This window comes from Cebus imitator, unplaced genomic scaffold (assembly GCF_001604975.1).
Source record: "Cebus imitator isolate Cc_AM_T3 unplaced genomic scaffold, Cebus_imitator-1.0 Scaffold28, whole genome shotgun sequence".
NCBI classification, from domain to species: Eukaryota; Metazoa; Chordata; class Mammalia; order Primates; family Cebidae; genus Cebus; species Cebus imitator.
Window position 1 is genome coordinate 8,165,232 of NW_016107343.1, and position 17,594 is coordinate 8,182,825.

The window sequence follows — 17,594 nt, forward strand, 5'->3', positions numbered from 1 at the left end:
AAAAAAAAAAAAAAAAAAAAAAGAAAATCAACTTTATTGAGGTAAAATTTGCATAAAATAAGATGTACTAATTTTGAGTGTGTGGTTTAGATGACTTTGACAAATGAATATGCATACTCGTGAATGTTAATTAAGGCACAGAACATTTCTATCACTGAAGAAAGTTCCTTCATTTCTTTCTGCAGTCATTCCCAACCCTCTTCCCTACCTCACCCCTAGGCAGTTGCTATTCTGCTTTTGTTGTTTTAGTTCAGTTTTTTCTTTTCTATGTTGGAGTCATATAGTGTTTACCCTCTTTCGTACTGGCTTCTTTTGCTTACCATGTCGTTTTTATGATTCATCCATATTTGTTGTATGTATGAGTACTTTTTTTCCTTTCTAGTACGTTATATGGACATATCACAGTTTGTCTATTCATTCATCTGTTGATGGACATTTGAGTGTCTAGTTTTGGGCTCCTATGAATAAAACTGCTGTGAACATTTACATATTTTATGGACACAAATTGTTTTTTCTCTTGAGAGAAATTTATTCATGGGTCATATGTAAATATATGCTTATACTTTTATAGGAAACTTCCAGTTTTCCAGAATGTTAGCACATTACCACCAGCAATGTTGTAAGAGTTCTAGTTGCTCCACCTCCTTGCTACCACTTTTTATGATTACCCACTTTTTATGATTGGTGTATAGTGGTATCTCATTTTGGTTTTAAGTTGTGTTTTCCTGATGACTACAGCTGTTAAGCACCTTTATGTGTGCTTATTGGCCTTTGATGTATCTTTGTGGTGTGTTTCTTTAAGCCTTTTGCCCCCTTTAACATTCGTCTTCCATTATTGATTGTAAAGTTGCATATAATCTGGATACAAATTCTTTATCAGATAGCTGTATTGTGAATATTTTTTCTGTTTGTGGCTTGTGTTTTCATTTTCTTATCAATATCTTTAGAGTAACAAATGTTTCAAATTTTTGTCCAGTTTACTAGATTTTTTTTTATGGTTTATAGAAACCTGTGCCCACCCTAGGGTCTTTTTTTTATGTTGTAAAATATTTTGTTCCATATATTTTATCTTTTTTCTTTTTCTTTCTTCCTTTTTTGTTTTTTTATACCCGAAGGTCTTAAAGATTTTTTTCTGTGTTATCTTCTGAAAAACTCTATGTTTAAGCCCATGATCTGCTTAATTTTTGTGTAGGGCATGATGAGTTCAAGGATCAAGGTTCATGTTAAACTATAGTAGGCTCATGTACTCATGATGTGTCATTATCAGCAAGACTAGATATGTACGTACACTGTGTGTGTGTGTGTGTGTATATATGTAATTTGTTATATGTGTATGTTTTCTATGATCTATTGTACACACAGTATATATATATATATATATATATATATATTTATTTATTTTATTAACATATAACCTTTAACATATCATTTGGTTTGTAAATCACACTTATTTAAAAGATTGTGGCTCTTTGTATAAAAATCTTTAGAAAAAGTTTTTATTTTCCAATTTTGGCATATGTGCTGCTGAAGCAAGCACAAAAGTTTTTTTATTTTCTAATCATCATTATCTTTGTGTTATTTTGACTTCCGCAAAATGCTTAGATCCATTATCCTTGTGTTGTTTTGGCTTTGGCAAAAAGCTTAGATCCTGCAAAGCTGAAAGTATATATTGTCTCTGGCTAACACAGAGTTCAGTATCTTCAGATCTGGTCTGTGATAAAACAACCCTGGGTACTAATCAGGGTTCTACACTGGCGGGACATTCCTATTTCTTTGGTTGGGGCCCTCTTTCTCTCACCTTGCCCTAACAGTTTCATTTGCTATTTAGAAGAAAAACAAATTCTCCTTTAGGAGTCAGGTTAGTATATGAAAGAGATGAAGGAACTGGTTGAGCTCACAGGTTCTTTATGTTTTCCACTTTGTTCCCTTTTCTGTTTGTTTTCTGTGAGCCAGGGTTTTTCTTCCCCCTGAACTCTTCCCTTCTCTTCTCTTCTTGGGGGAATAGCTTCACGTACTCTGCAAATACCACCTTTCTTTCTACCGTTTTCCTGAGCATATTTCTCCAGAATTTTCCTTGTGATGCTTCTAGCCAAATGTCCTAAAATGGTTGATTTTCTTGGGTTAAACATCAGTTAGGGTACCAAAAACACAGGGCACTGAGGTCAGGGGTTGGCAGGGGAGAATTTTACACTACAGAGAAGTAGCATGGATGTGAATGGGCTTTCCTTCTAGCTGTGTCATCTCTAATACTTCATATTTTGCAGTTTGCCATAGCTGTTTTTAAATATCGGAGCAATTCTGTTATACTCACGCAGTGAGAAAACAATATGTGTGACTCTGTGATGTTCTTGTGTTTGCTTTGTTGATGGAGTTAGTGCTCTTATTTTATCATGTGGATTTACATGTCCTACTTTGTGTTTCTCTAGATGGAACACAGTTTATTACTAATATATAACTGTTATCTTTTTCTTTCTCTGTTTTCTCTCCCTTCTTTTTTTTTACCCTGTGGTTCTTGTGCAGGTCTTGTTCAGCGTTGTGTAATCATCCAGAAAGATGACAATGGATTTGGGCTGACGGTCAGTGGAGACAATCCAGTCTTCGTACAGTCTGTCAAAGAAGGCAAGCACTTTTAAAAACAATTTATCACTCAGTAAACAGAATAAGAATAAAAAAACTTAAATAATGGCAATTTTCAAGAATAGAATAATTACCTGAATTGCAGGTCATGTGGACTATTGTGCTAGATTCGTCTATGGTTTCATAATTGTAGGAAGGAATTTACTCCAGTTTTTTCTTTTTTTGTACTTTTTAGAAAGCAGTGTTTACATAGTTTTAGAAATCACGTGACTCCTTGGTCTTGATACTTTATTGTCCACACAGAAGTTTCCGAAATTTCAGTTTTCCATGGCACCAAGTGATATTTTGGCAAAGACAGATTAAAGAGATAGCTGTGGTCTCAAAAATACCAATTATTTTCCCAAAACAACAATGATAATGTTTTCTACTGTTATTACCATATATTAAATACTTCCTTTATGTTGGGTGCTATAATTTAAGGTAGACAAATTTTTTAATCCCCATTTTATAGGTGATACTGAGGTTTAAACATAAAATTAGTCCCAGGTCATACAACTAGTGAGTGGTAGAAGCAGGATTTGAACTTAAAGTCTGTCTGACTTTATAGCCCATGTTTTTAATCACTTTGTTATACTGTCCCACTGTCAGGAAGATGATGAGTAAATGCAAATGAATCACATTTTAAGTAATTAATTTCTCATGCAGATGGAGCAGCCATGCGGGCTGGAGTACAGACAGGTGATCGAATCATCAAGGTAAGGAAAAGGCTATTATGGAATTTATGGTAGGATTAAAAAACAACCAATATTGGTTCTATTCTGATTTTTTCACTTGGATTTTTATAAAAAGCATTATATTACGTATAATAGATCTGTTGACTATAAAAACGTATTTCATTTGTCTTAAAATTCTCCTTTACTGGAGGGCATAATAAAAGGATCGAAAATAATGGAGGAATATATGTTCTTGAGTAGGAGAGTGAATCAGTGTTGTAAAGGTCATTTCTCTCCAGATTAGTCTGTTATTAAGAAATTCTCATCAAAGTACAAGTTGAGCATTTCTAATCTGAAATCTGAAATGCTCCCAACTCTGAAACTTTCTGAGCACCAACATGACACCATAAATGAAAGATTTCACACCTGACTTCATGTGATGAGTCATGTGACACCATAAATGGAAAATTTCACACCTGACCTCATATGATGAGCCATGTGAAAAAAGCTGGTTTCACCAGGTACAGTAGCTTGAGCCCGTGTTACCAGCTACTCAGGAGGCTGAGGTGGGAGGATTGCTTGAGTACAGGTGTTGAGACTGCAGTGCACTTTGATCATACCTGAGAATAGTCACAGCACTTTGCCCTGGGCAGGTATAGTGAGATTCTGTCTTTAAAAAATAGTAAATAAAACCAAACCAAAACAAAAAACTTGTTTCATGCACAAAAGTATTTAAAATGTATAAAGCTGTGTTCAGGCTATGTGGATAAAGTATATATGAAACATGAATTTCATATTTAAACCTGGGTCTTATTCCCAAGATGTATCATTATGTGTATATACATATTCCAAAATTCAAAAAAATTCAGAACACTTCTTCTGGTACCAAGTATTTTAGATAAGTGATACTTGACCTGTATACAAATAGAATTGGAGTGGTAGATGTCAATATGATTATTCTTCCAGATGAACTTTATAAGTTTATAAGAATAGTTAAGGAAAAAAATACGTTATATATATATGTGTGTATGTATGAGAAGAGATGTCTGTGACTCTAGGCTAGATATAGACCTACCGGTGGTATACAATAGAGAGACTAGAAATAGACTTTGGATTCAGATCAGCAGAGAAAGAATGGGTTAGTAGCTATTCTTGAAATAATTGACTAATTTGATTATTTAAAATCAAATTATTATTACATAGGAAAGGATGCCATGAACAGTAATTTGGAAAAAATATTTGAAATGTCTCACAGACCAGATATCCTTAATTTTAAAGAATACTTTTACTAAGAAAGGAATACATATTCTGAAAGAAAAATGGGCAAAGAATTTTATCAGGCAGTTTCCCAAAGTAATTGAAATACATAACATATTAATGGGGATATGGCCAACTTCACTGATAACAAAGAAGTAGGAATTGAAATGATAGGTGAAAAATGTATTTGGTTGTCAGAAAATTTAAAGATAGGTAATACATATTTAGCATAGTTTGGGTATGATAAAATGACTATTCTCATGAGTTTGCTGTGAGTATAAATTAGGTAAAATCTGTTTGGATGAAAGTCTGAATATGTATCAAAAGTCTTAAAGTATGTAACCTGTGACAAGCAATTTTGCTTTTAGGAACTTATCTGAGAAAATAAGTATACAAATGTCAAGTTAGGTTTGTACAAGGAAATTCGTACTGGCTTTATCATATAACTATGCATAAACTGAGGGATAGAGAAATAAATTATATTTCATTTGAAGCTTTTGAAAAGAATGGATTAGGTCAATATGTATCTTTATTGAAAGATAGCCACCATACAGTGAAAAAAAGTTTTATTTTTTTTCCAGGAAAAAAAAAGCCATTTGTAATGTGTAATGTTTATGTGTATATTTGATGTGTATATTCTAGAAAAGTGTCTCCAAAATTAAATGTCATAGCTAACAGCAACTATTTCATGGGGCAGGAAGAGTATACTTGTACTTCTGTTTTTTACACTGATGCATTTGAATTTTAGATAACTTGGATCAGAGAATTAATCAGAAAATTAATGTTAAATCCACATTTGATATTTTTACCTTGATTTGTTTGGTTTAATTCAGAATCAGGATACATTTAGCTGGTCTGAAAATTAGTTTTCTTTGTAAAGAGTAGATCATGGTTGAAAAACTAAAAGTAAATTGAGTATTGTGGAAATACTTATTTTAAAAAATTATTTTGGATTTATTATTAATTTTGACAAATTGATGACTTGGTAATTAAAAGCAAAGAGATCTTTTCTATTTGTATGAACCCTTCACTATGAAGGATTTGTAAATCTGTTTCATGGTATGTTTTGTCATTTGTCATGGTGAGTAAGTTGTAATGTTTCGTATGTGAAGGCCTTGATTTATGTTTAAGTTCATTTTGTTGCCAAATATGCCTTGTAGAATCATGGTGTGAAAGTGAATATTGAATCAAATACATACATATTTTAATCTATCCCTGATTACTATGTTATAATTGGTTATATTATGTATGATCATTCCTGAAGTCATTTTATCTATTGTCTCAATAGAATGTATCTGACATACACTACTTCTGTTTTCTCACAGGTGAATGGAACTCTGGTGACTCATTCAAATCATCTGGAGGTGGTGAAGCTAATCAAATGTAGGTGAATGTTATTCTTACTTTTGTTTTCTGAACCCTTAAAGTAAGGGTCAGCAAATTTCCTGTAATAAGCCAAAGAGTAAATATTTAGGCTGTGTGGACTATATATATAGTCTACTACCGACTCTGTCATTGTACCTTGAAAGCAGCCATAGACAATATGTAAATGAATGGGTGTGGCTGTGTTTCAGTAAAACTTTATTTACCAAAAGTCTGTGATCCTAGTTTAGCCCCTTGGCTGACGTTTGCTGATGCCTGCATTGAAGGAAAATCTGAGGTGAAAACTCTTTACTTACTAATAACTATCTTTTGTCAACTCCATTTATATGGTGGATCATAATATTCTTGTCATTCTTGGTAATATTGAATACATATATTTTTAAAAATGCATGAGTCACCTGAGAGGAAGGAGGTTGAGAAATCAGATAAATGGCCTGATGAACTGAAATGAGACTAGCGATCTTCTCTTGGAAATCTTTAGGGTTAAGAATTTGTGATCTTAAGGTTTGAGTGAGTAGCCTGTTGGACTTAGTTCTCTGTGGAGAAACAGGCTTGAAGCAGTGGGAGTCTGCAGTTAACCTCCTGTCATTTTCAGGGTCAAAGGTGGATGCATGCACCTCCAGCTGGCAGTGAGGTATGGGCAAGCCAGGCCTCAGCCACTCACAGGGCCTCAGTTTTCCCATTTGCACAGGGAGAAGGGAAGGTTCCGTGGCCCTGTGGTGGTGATGGGGTGGGTCGTCTGAATCTGGGTCAGGTGAAGTCTAGGTGCCGCTATACCTTCCCCTACCTGTGCTTTTGTTTCATTTTGTTGTTACCTTTTAACCTTACCTGCTTTCCAAGAGAGGTTTTATATTTTCTTTTTTTTAGGGTCAGGGTCTTGTAGAGTGCAGTGGTACAATTATAGCTCACTGTAGCCTCTAACTCCTGGGTTCAAGTGATCCTCCCACCTTGTTTATTTATTTTAATTATTAGTTGTTTTTTTTTTTGAGACAGAGTCTCACTCTTGCCCAGGCTGGAGTGCAGTGGCGTGATCTCTGCTTATTGCAACCTCTGCCTCCAAGGTTCAAGTGATTCTCCTGCTTCAGCCTCCCAAGTAGTTGGAGTTACAGGCATGTGCCACCACTCCTGGCTAATTTTTTGTATTTTTAATAGAGACAGAGTTTCACTGTGTTAGCCAGGATGGTCTGAATCTCCTGACCTCGTGATCTACCCGCCTTGGCCTCCAAAGTGCTGGGATTACAAGCATGAGTCACTATGCCTGGCCTTTTTTTTTTTTGGGGGGGGGGGTAGAGACAGGGTCTTGTTATGTTCTCCAGGCTGCTGTCAAACTCCTGCGCTCACCTGCCTTAGTCTCCCAAAGTGCTGGGATTACAGGCATGACCCACTCCACCTTGCCAAGATTTTGTATTTTCTAATTGCTTCACGTATTGAATGGAAGATAACATGACAATTATAGCAGAAGTGAAGAAAGTCACATGAGAGTCTGCCACCTAAAACATAACTTCCTTTTTCTTTGTTCTGGCCTGGTTTGGGCCTTATGTATTTGTTATTGTATCTCTTAAAGGAAAAAAAAAAGGGGGGAGAGACTGCTTAAACTGATGGAAATTTAAAAAAAGGAATTAAAAAAAAGAATTTATTTTCTGCATCAGATTATTCCACAGTAAAGTAGACTAGAAATAAGAGATAGTTGTTTGTGGTCAAGCAGAATCACTCCTGTTTTATTTAATTCAATTTCTCTGTGTTGGGTGGGTAGACCTCTTCAGAAGAAATTTAATAAACCAACTTTTTTCTTGGCCTTTTTGCTGCTATGTTAAGCAACTATGAATTGTTTTTAACCTTTTCATCACAGTACCACTGCTCCAGATGGTCACTTTGATCAGAGTTCTTAACTTTAGTGTATTTTAAAAGAAGTACAGTGATCAAAATTAGATCCCCATACTTGAATAATTTGACTACTTAAAGTTAAGCGTAAAAACCTCTGCATATCTAAAACAGATATAAATATGACATCCCTAAAGCCTGGGTGTATGTAACAGAGTTCCTGCATGTCTTATTATTTAATGCATATTCTGGATATAATAAAAGTGTTATCAAATCAGAACAGTATTTAGAAACAGCTAAAGAAAGGAAGGGAAAAGGTAGGAAGCTATTGTAAGCAAGTATATAGGCAAGTGAGATATAATAGATAACTTTCTGATAGAGAGCAATAAGATTGAAAAGCCTTAGAAAGTGTTTACATGAAGAATTCCTCCAGATCATAACGCTTGTGACTACTACACATAGCAAAAATTGTTTTTAGAATGCCAAAACACTGTGAAATAATTGATAATGATTTCCATGGGAGGGTTAAATTGGAAGACAAGTGTGAAATACATTTAAAAGTTATATTGAAATGTCTAATAAAAAGGTTTTGCCGTGTCTGTTACTGAGTCTGATTACGGTAATTTTTGCTATCTGGATATTCCCCCCTGTAATATCTCTAATGAATTCCTTTCCATTTCTCCAGATATTTTCTACTAAAATTTACTACCTTATTGATTGTGTTTTTCCTTGTTAGTGTGGAATATTTTTTGGTGATACTCATTTTGTAAAGTTAACTTAAATTTGCATTTTATATTCTAGCATATGCACTAAACCCTGCCTACGTAGTATCATCTTAAAATATGAAGATTTAGGCCGGGTACCGTGTCTCACACCTGTAATCCTAGCACCTTGGGAGGCCAAGGTGGGCAGATCACTTGAGCTCAGGAGTTCAAGACCAGCCTGGCCAACAAAATACAAAAATTCACTGAGCATGGTGGCACATGCCTGTAGTACCAGCTACTTCTGGGGGCTGAGGTGGGAGGACTGCTGGAACCCAGGAAGTTGAGGCTGCAGTGAGCTGATATTGTGCCACTGCACTCCAGCCTGGAAGATTTAAAAAATTTACATTTAAGAAATTAATTAAACATAGCCACTAATAAATGGTTGATTTTAACTCTCCTCTAAATTAAGAAAATATGTTATTGAGTTATACATTTTATTTGCAAAGTAATAGCTGATCTTACAAGTAGTAATTTGCTATCTGAAAATGGTATCATTCTTTTGGATTTTTAGGACAGTCGTAAAAGAGAAATGACATTAGATTTTTTTTCTGTGGGGACATGGTTAGCAGATGATGGGACAGTCTTACATAACTGGATCTTTTAGAACTATCAAGATTAAGTACTAAAATGCTATAAAAAGTTTCTTGACAATGTTATTTTCCCCTCCCTTCCCTTTTTCCATCTCCCCACCCCAAGCTGGTTCCTATGTAGCTCTCACTGTTCAGGGACGCCCACCTGGGTCGCCCCAGATTCCACTTGCCGATTCTGAAGTAGAGCCATCAGTCATTGGACATATGTCTCCCATCATGACATCTCCTCATTCACCTGGAGCATCTGGGAATATGGAGAGAATCACCAGTCCTGTACTCATGGGGGTAAGAATGGGAAAATTTCTTAGTAAATGCTCAGTCTTACAAGGATGTGTTTATATTAAGAATCTTAAATACTGGACTATTAGCAAATTAAATTTAAGATTCTGGAAAACAACTTTCTAATATAAAAATTACATAATGATTAGGAATAGCCAGAATCTTGTCATAGCAGATTTAACAAGTATTAAACACCTACCATATGTAAAACAATGTGCTACCCACAAAAATATAATTAAGATACTCTATGTTCAAGGTTCTTAGTCATTTTAGAACGTGTACTTTTAAGAGGACGGGAATTTTTGTTTATTTTGTTTACTGTTGTGTTTCCAGTACCCTGAAATAATTGCTTTTGTATTTAACAAAGCTTTGTTGACTGAGATTAAATCAAGAGTATACAAGTAACTATAATACAAAGGCAGAATGTAGACATTATGAGGGCAAAACATACTAAGTTCTATGAAGATTCAAAGGAGGGAGAAAGCACATAGAAGAAGAAAAATAAATAGAAGGAGCTAAAAAGCGTCAAATATTGTGGAGAAGTAGCTAGGATTTTTGTTTGGTTGGTGCCTGTTAAGGATGTGTGTAATGGGAGATGAACTTGAAAATAGTAGGTTGACTATGTATCTTGAAAAATGATACATCTACCAGGCTAATTTACATGTAACTAGATAAGCAGTGTTCAACATTTTTCTTTTAAAGCAAAAGAGCACATGATTATCCTAGGATTATCAGAAGACTAATTTGGTAAAATAGGGTTGTGAAACAAGGAGGGATGATGGGTGAGGAATTAGGGAGCTGTCTTCATATTTCAGGTAAGAGGTACTGAGCCTTTGAGCTATGCATGGGGATCGGTAGTAAAGATCCGAATGAGGGAAAGTAAAAGATACTATTCTTGTACTAAGAAAACTTCATTTCTCCAATATCATCAATATTTAATATTCTCTTGAACCCAGTTAGTAAAAGTGAAATAGAAGGGAAGACATTTCCTTGTAGTTTCTTATCTTTTAAGTGTGATATCTAAAAGCCTGTCCTTATAACCCAGAAATAGAAAAGAACCTAATAGGTATTGATAATTGAAGCTGAGGCAGAACTTTGCATGTTACATTTATTTTAGCCTCATTTTCTCTGTGCTGGTTGTTGTTTGTTTTTTATCTTTTTCTTTTCTAGGAGGAAAACAATGTGGTTCATAACCAGAAAGTAGAAATTCTGAGAAAAATGTTACAGAAAGAACAGGAACGGCTACAGGTATTAAATGAGAGTAGGGCTGTTTACAGGCCAATAAAAATGTGAGTGGGCATTGTTGAGTCGGTGTTTATCATACTTACAATCAAGCAGTATTGTAACCAATGTGATTAGCTATTTTATTGATTAAGAATGGACAATTTCTGTATCTTTTTTACATAAGTAATTAATTCTGAAAATATTTTTATAACTTTTCAGTTATTGCAGGAAGATTACAACCGAACACCTGCCCAAAGATTGCTAAAAGAGATCCAAGAGGCCAAGAAACACATTCCTCAGCTGCAAGAGCAGTTATCCAAAGCCACAGGCTCTGCTCAGGTAGCATCACTATTACAAATGCTACCCAACTTTTTGCAGGATAATTTTCTTTTGGGAATGTGTCAGAGAATGTTGCAGTTGCCTTTTTTAAAGTTATTTTTCTAGCATAGGACAACAGGATGTCCTGTTAAGGATGTTACAGAAGTAGTGATTAACAAAAATAAATGTGGGCGTCTGATTGTTTGCTTGGTCATGATTCACATTTCTTTGTTCCATAATGATGTAAAAAAGAATCGAGTGCTTTTGCTTTAATGTGGCAAACTACTAAAATGTATTTAGATGTCATATTTATATTTTTTGTGGTTCATTCTGCCATCTTAAAATAGAATGGCAGTTGATATGTTTTTAAGTAGGAATATAAGATTTTAAAATGACAGGCTTTGAGCTAAATATATGGACAAACATTTTCTTATTTAATCTGTCTAACAACTCTGAAGTTACTTATGTTTGTTTTTCTCCATTTTGAGTATATACTTAGAGAGAGGGAGATTAAATGACTTACCTGAGATCATATAGCTCAAAAGTAATAGAACTGGAATTCAAACCCAGTCTGAGGATTTAAAAGCACATTCATACTTTTAATGACTATATTTTTATTGTAATTTAAATATAGATTTCAGTAGAATTTATTGTGTAGGTATAAGCTATAGAGATAACGGTCTCTTAAGAAAAAAAATAGCTCAGCATTTATATGTTAACCAGACTTACATTCTGTAATATTTAGATTTGGAATATGTAAAGCATCTTATACTTCATCTTAAAGCAAAGTGGATAAATTGCCTATACGTTTAAAATAGGTAAAAACTGTTTATCACTATTCCTGAATTAAGTCTGAAGGGAAAGCTACATATTCGCAAAAGAATTCTTTGAGATCGATCGATCATCTAGCTTAATCTTACTTTCTAATTAAAAAAAAATTATAGTAGAGAAACCTAGGGTCTAAACTGGTTAAATGGCCTCTACAAGGCCATGCAGTATGTAAGGTCCCCTGACATCCTGGTTTAGTGTACTTTTGATTCCAGTTTTTTTTTTTTCCCCATTACGTTCAGTCCTACTAGCTATGTGACATTTTGAGGTGTTATACCTCAGTAATATTGGCAGTTTTATGTTATTACTGGACAAAGACAATATTCTTACCCTGTTCGGACAGCGATCTAAATGCTTATAACCCGGCTGGGTGTGGTGGTTCACGCCTATAATCCCAGCACTTTGGGAGACTGAGCAGGCAGATCACTTGAGGTCAGGAGTTCAAGACCAGCCTGGCCAACGTGGTGAAACTCCGTCTCTACTGAAAATAAAAAAATTAGCCGAGCATGGTGGTGCGTGCTTGTAATCCCAGCCACTCAGGCATCTGAGGCAAGAGAATCGCTTGAACCATGGAGGCGGAGGTTGCAATTAGCCAAGATCCTGCCACTGCACTCCAGTCTGGACAACAGAGTGAGACTCCGTCTCAAATTAAATAAATAAATAAATGCTTATAATCTGATCTAAATGCTTATAATAATTTATGTTATAGCATTATGTCCCAGAATTGGCCATTGATTGAAACCCTGAAGCATTGGAAGGTAGTTAACAAGAAGCTGTAGGGTTATAACCTTTATTAATGGGCAGACAATATGAATTATATAAATTAACAAACCATTTTACCTTTTTGCTATATTTAGAAGTTTGAACTTTTATACTTTTTACTAAAACATCACTTGCCCTGTCTTTAAAGTCATGCCATTTTAGAATCCTAGAATTACTTATTGATTTTACTCGTAGAATTTTAAACATTCTTGAGTACATCACAATATCCAACTTTTACCAGTCTCCATGTAGATTGTAGTACCACTCTGTTTCTTTGTGCAGCAAGTAATGAAAGTTTTCTTTTATGTGTTTGTGTGGGTGTGTTTTTTCTTTAATCTCTTTTAGGATGGAGCTGTAGTTACACCCTCCAGACCTTTAGGTGACACCCTAACAGTCAGTGAGGCAGAAACAGATCCTGGAGATGGACTGGGCAGGACTGACTGTAGCAGTGGAGATGCTTCTCGGCCCAGTAGTGACAATGCAGATGTAAGCATTAAGTGTTCCAAATCTTTTTCTTCTGTATTCTTCTTTACAGCCCCTTTCTAGATTTGATTTTGAGTTATGTGAATTAGAGGTGTCTTAGCACTTTTTACCATCCCCATTTTTAATGTACCAATTTGATAAACAGAAATTCTGGATACTGTTAGCTTTTAATTCCAGAGTTCACTTTTTCCCTTGAACACCCATTGCCAACTGTTTCTTTTACAGGGATGGAATTTCCCAGCAGGCATCTTGTTCGTGGGTAGAGAAGTTAATAATGCCAGTGCATTCTTACTGAACCGAGAGACCAACTGTTGATATCTTTAAGAGCATGTTAATATTCCATTTGTGGTCACAGTGACTCAGTCTTGAATCATGGGGCACTTTGCCATTACCAAGAGGAAAAACCTTAGTCCTTTTAGATAGGCTTCAGTTAATAGCCCAGGTTTAGTAACAGCACTTTCTTGATTAACCCAGAAACTACCAGATGAACATGAGTATCTGTTAAGAAGAAGATGATAAAACATTTTAAGCTGAATATGATGTAGCACCATAGATATATGAATACTTAAAAGCTAAAATCAGTGTTGCTTACTCAGCAATACTTTGTAAATTATATGCAATGATAGGAATAATGACTTCAGTGTCATTAAAGATCACCCTCTTTAAAAGTGATGAGGGAAGTAGTCTGAATGAGTGTTTCTGTAATTGTGGGTCATGAAATCAATTTAGTGGATTGTATTTATTTTAAAAAAGAATAGGAAATACAGTGCTTTGCGTATAGAAGAGGTGTCATTTCTTGGGACTTTTGTTACATATACACACATATGTACTATTTAACAATGTGAAGTTTCTCTCTTATTGAAGGTTGTGGGGCTTTTCGTTTTGCTTTGTTGTTTTTTAAAAAGGAAGCCATGGTCTAAGCTATCATTCAGGCTGCCTCTTGAGGCTTAGGCCCAATGACCCAGTTCCTCATGCAAAAAACAAACTGAGGATTTGTGGGTTTTTTGTTTTTTTTTTTGAAAGATAGTGATAGGAGTCTTGTGATGGGGTTAGCTAAAGGTTTTAATGGAAAATTTCAAGTTGGGCTCAAGGAAAAAATGGTAATAGTTAATATTTGTTGGGTATACACCCCATACACTGTGATAAGTGTTTTATGTTCCTTGGTTAATTCTCAAAATGACCTTATGAAAGTAGTACTGTTGTTACTGTAACTTTACAAAAGACAAAACTGAGGCCAAAGAGAGTTAACTGACTTTCCAAACTTATTCAGGCAATAGGTGATCTACTTCCACCTAGCTCCAAAATACCAGTAATCTAAATATAAACAAAACCACTGAGGTATGAAAATGAATAAAGCTTTGAGAGAGCAGTGAAAATTTTAGGGCAACCTGGCATATTAGGGTTATAGATGAAATGGCTAGAGATTATCTTAGAAGCCAGATCATGAGTCCAGGTTATAAAGAGCTTCAACTTGTTCTATCAGTACATACTGCTCTTGGGAATACTTCTCACACTCTTTTGTTTTAGTGCTGTGTCTCCTCTCTGTTTTCATGGCTTGTCCCTACCATGAGATGGGGAAGTTCCTTGAGGGACTGTCTTGTCTGACTTTATGTTTCCAAAGTGTAGCAAATTGTAGGCATTAGGAGCAAGTAATACGAATGAGAAATTTGAATTTTATCTTATATTTAGAGGAATGTTACAATAAAATCTATGACTTATAAATATAACTTCATGGCTGGGCGTGGTGGCTCACACCTGTAATCTCAGCATTTTGGGATGCTGAGGTGGGCGGATCATGAGGTCAGGAGATCGAGACCATCCTAGCCAACATGGTGAAACCCTCTCTCTACTAAAAATACAAAAACTAGCTGGGCGTGGTAGTGGGCGCCTGTAGTCCCAGCTACTCGGGAGACTGAGGCAGAAGAATTGCTTGAACCTGGAAGGTGGAAGTTGCAGTGAGCCAAGTTCGTGGCACTGTACTCCAGCCTGCTGACAGAGTGAGACTCTGTCAAAAAAAAAAAAAAAAGAAATAGAACCTTATAAAAGAGTGAATTGTTGGCCAGGTGCTGTGACTCATGCCTGCAGTCCTACCACTTTGGGAGGCCAAGGTGGGTGAATCATGAGGTCAGGAGTTTGAGAGCAGTCTGGCCAGCATGGTGAAACCCTGTGTCTACTAAAAAATACAAAAAAAAAAATTTAGCTGAGGCCGGGCGCGGTGGCTCACGCATGTAATCCCAGCACTTTGGGAGGCTGAGGCGGGTAGATCACGAGGTCAAGGGATCAAGACCATCCTGGCCAACATGATAAAACCCTGTCTCTACTAAAAATACAAAAACTAGCTGGGCATGGTGGTACATGCCTGTAGTCCCAGCTTCTTGGGAGGCTGAGGCAGGAGGTTGCAGTGAGCCGAGATCGTGCCACCGCACTCCAGCCGGATGACACAGCAAGACTCCGTCTAAAAAAAAAAAAAATTAGCTGAGGGTGTTGGCACGTGCCTGTAATCCCAGCTACTTGGGAGGCTGATGCAGGAGAATTGCTTGAATCTGGGAGGCAGAGGTTACAGTGAGCTGAGATCGTGCCATTGCACTCCAGCCTCGGTGACAGAGCAAGATTCTGTCTCGGGGAAAAAAAGAAAAGAGTGAATTGTTGAGTATAGAAATAAGAGACATAGGCATTCCAATCAATTAAGACTGTTTGACATGTAATTGATGCTTAGTATTTGAATAAATAGCAAAATTAATGGATAAAGTGTTTGGGCTTTATCTTGCATGCAGTAGAGAGTCACCATCAGAAACATATCTGTGGAAAATCATTTGGAATAAAGAGGGATCTGTAAGAAAAGAAAACTGCGACTTAATTGGAACTTTAACAGATGTGTGCTGAATGGATAATAGTTAACATTTATTGAATCCCTACTTTGTGCCAGAGGATGTACCCATTGCTTTACAGATACTTTTTTTTTTAACACTTGCAATAATCTTACAAAAGCGGTATCACCATTTTATGTATGAGGGAACTGAGGCCAAATAAATAAATGATTATTGTAGAAATCTGAGTGAGAAATGATACAAAGTCCAAGCTAGGCTATCTTTCTGAACACATAACACACTAGTTTAATTTCTACAAGCATCTATTTGAAGCTAAAGATGTGTTGCTTTTAGCTTACAAATTTCCGTGTTTATTTCGATTGTATTGTAGTAAGTATGGAGGAACCAGTCTGCTTTTGTTGTTGTTGTTGTTTTTAACAGTACTTTGACTTGCTGTTTTAGATTTTGTCTTTTGAATCAATGCTTTTAACTTTTTTCATTGTCGTCTCATTTTTATGAAATAATTTCCTAGTGGTGTTTGTGATGTCGTTATAAAGAAAATTTCCTGCTTTTGCTTACCTTGGAGAAGGCTTTAAAGAATGCCCTGATACCCAGCTCTCACAAGAGAAGCAACTTGATAACAAATCATGATCTAAAATTCAGAGTATCTCCCATTTTGATTTTCAGTTTGTGAGGGATATTTTGAAAAATTATTCATTTTGGAAAAATTCTAAACATATTTAAAAGTAGAGACTAACGTAATCCTCCTCAGTTCCCTGAGAAGCTCACCTCAGCAGTTTTGTTTGTATTCCCTATTCCTCACATCCTCCAGACATGGGATTAAAGTAAATCCAATGCATTAGTTTATTAACATGTGTAAGAGATAAGATGTTTTAAAAATATAGCTATATTATCCTTATTAAACCCTAAGAATTAATATTTTCTTTTTTTTCCTTTTTTTTTTTTTTTTTTTTTTTTTTTTTTTTTTTTTTTTTTTTGAGATGAAGTTTTGCTCTTGTTGCCCAGGGTGGAGGGCAATGACTTGATCTCAGCTTGCTGCAACCTCTGCTTCCTGGGTTCAAGTGATTCTCTTGCCTCAGCCTCCCGAGTAGCTGAGATTACAGGCGCCCACCACCACGCCTGGCTAATTTTTGTATACTTAGTAGAAATGCAGTTTCACCATGTTGACCAGGCTGGTCTTGAACTCCTGACTTCAGGAGTTCAAGTCAGGATCCACCCATGTCGGCCTCCCAAAGTGCTGGGATTACAGGTGTGAGCCACGATGCTGGGCCAATATTTTCTAAATACACAATTGTTTTACAGTTTTTTCTTTTTACAGTTTATTTGATTCAGTATCCAGTCAAGACCTTCATATTGCCATTGCTTGATAAGTCATTTTAAGTCTCTATAATTTATAATAGTTTCCTTCTTTTTTTTTCTTTGGCGATTTTTGTTGTTGTTGTTGTTAAAGAAATTGGGTCACATGTTCAGTAAAACAATTCATTTTCTAATTGTATTTTTGTGGTGGTGTATGACATGTTCCTTTATCTAGATTTTTCTGAAAATTCCTAGTTAAATATACAGTCTTGATCAGATTAAGGTTTGAGGGTTGTTATTTGGAATAATTCATGGGTATTGTGTACGTCTCATTATATCACATCAGGATGTGAATGGTTGTCTTACTGTTGTTGTAAGTTTATTTAAGGTGTTTAGGTGACGTCAACATGATTTTCTTCATTATAAAATTCCCTGCCAAGCTTTTTTTTTTTTTTTTTTTTTTTTTTTTTT

At 35.6% G+C, this 17,594-nt stretch overlaps 1 protein-coding gene across 5 annotated transcripts in view; it reads left to right on the plus strand.

Moving 5' to 3' along the window:
- ARHGEF12 (Rho guanine nucleotide exchange factor 12) overlaps positions 1 to 17,594 on the plus strand; it is a 153,218-nt gene that overhangs the window by 83,603 nt on the left and 52,021 nt on the right. For 4 of the 5 annotated variants that reach the window (XM_017523553.2, XM_017523552.2, XM_017523554.2 and 1 more), the window contains 7 exons: positions 2,521 to 2,619; positions 3,283 to 3,332; positions 5,873 to 5,930; positions 9,212 to 9,390; positions 10,555 to 10,632; positions 10,828 to 10,947; positions 12,862 to 13,002. In XM_017523553.2, coding sequence (XP_017379042.1) covers positions 2,521 to 2,619; positions 3,283 to 3,332; positions 5,873 to 5,930; positions 9,212 to 9,390; positions 10,555 to 10,632; positions 10,828 to 10,947; positions 12,862 to 13,002 — 725 coding nt within the window. The remainder of the gene's footprint in view (positions 1 to 2,520; positions 2,620 to 3,282; positions 3,333 to 5,872; positions 5,931 to 9,211; positions 9,391 to 10,554; positions 10,633 to 10,827; positions 10,948 to 12,861; positions 13,003 to 17,594) is intronic. The other variant, XM_017523555.2, reaches the window with a different exon arrangement.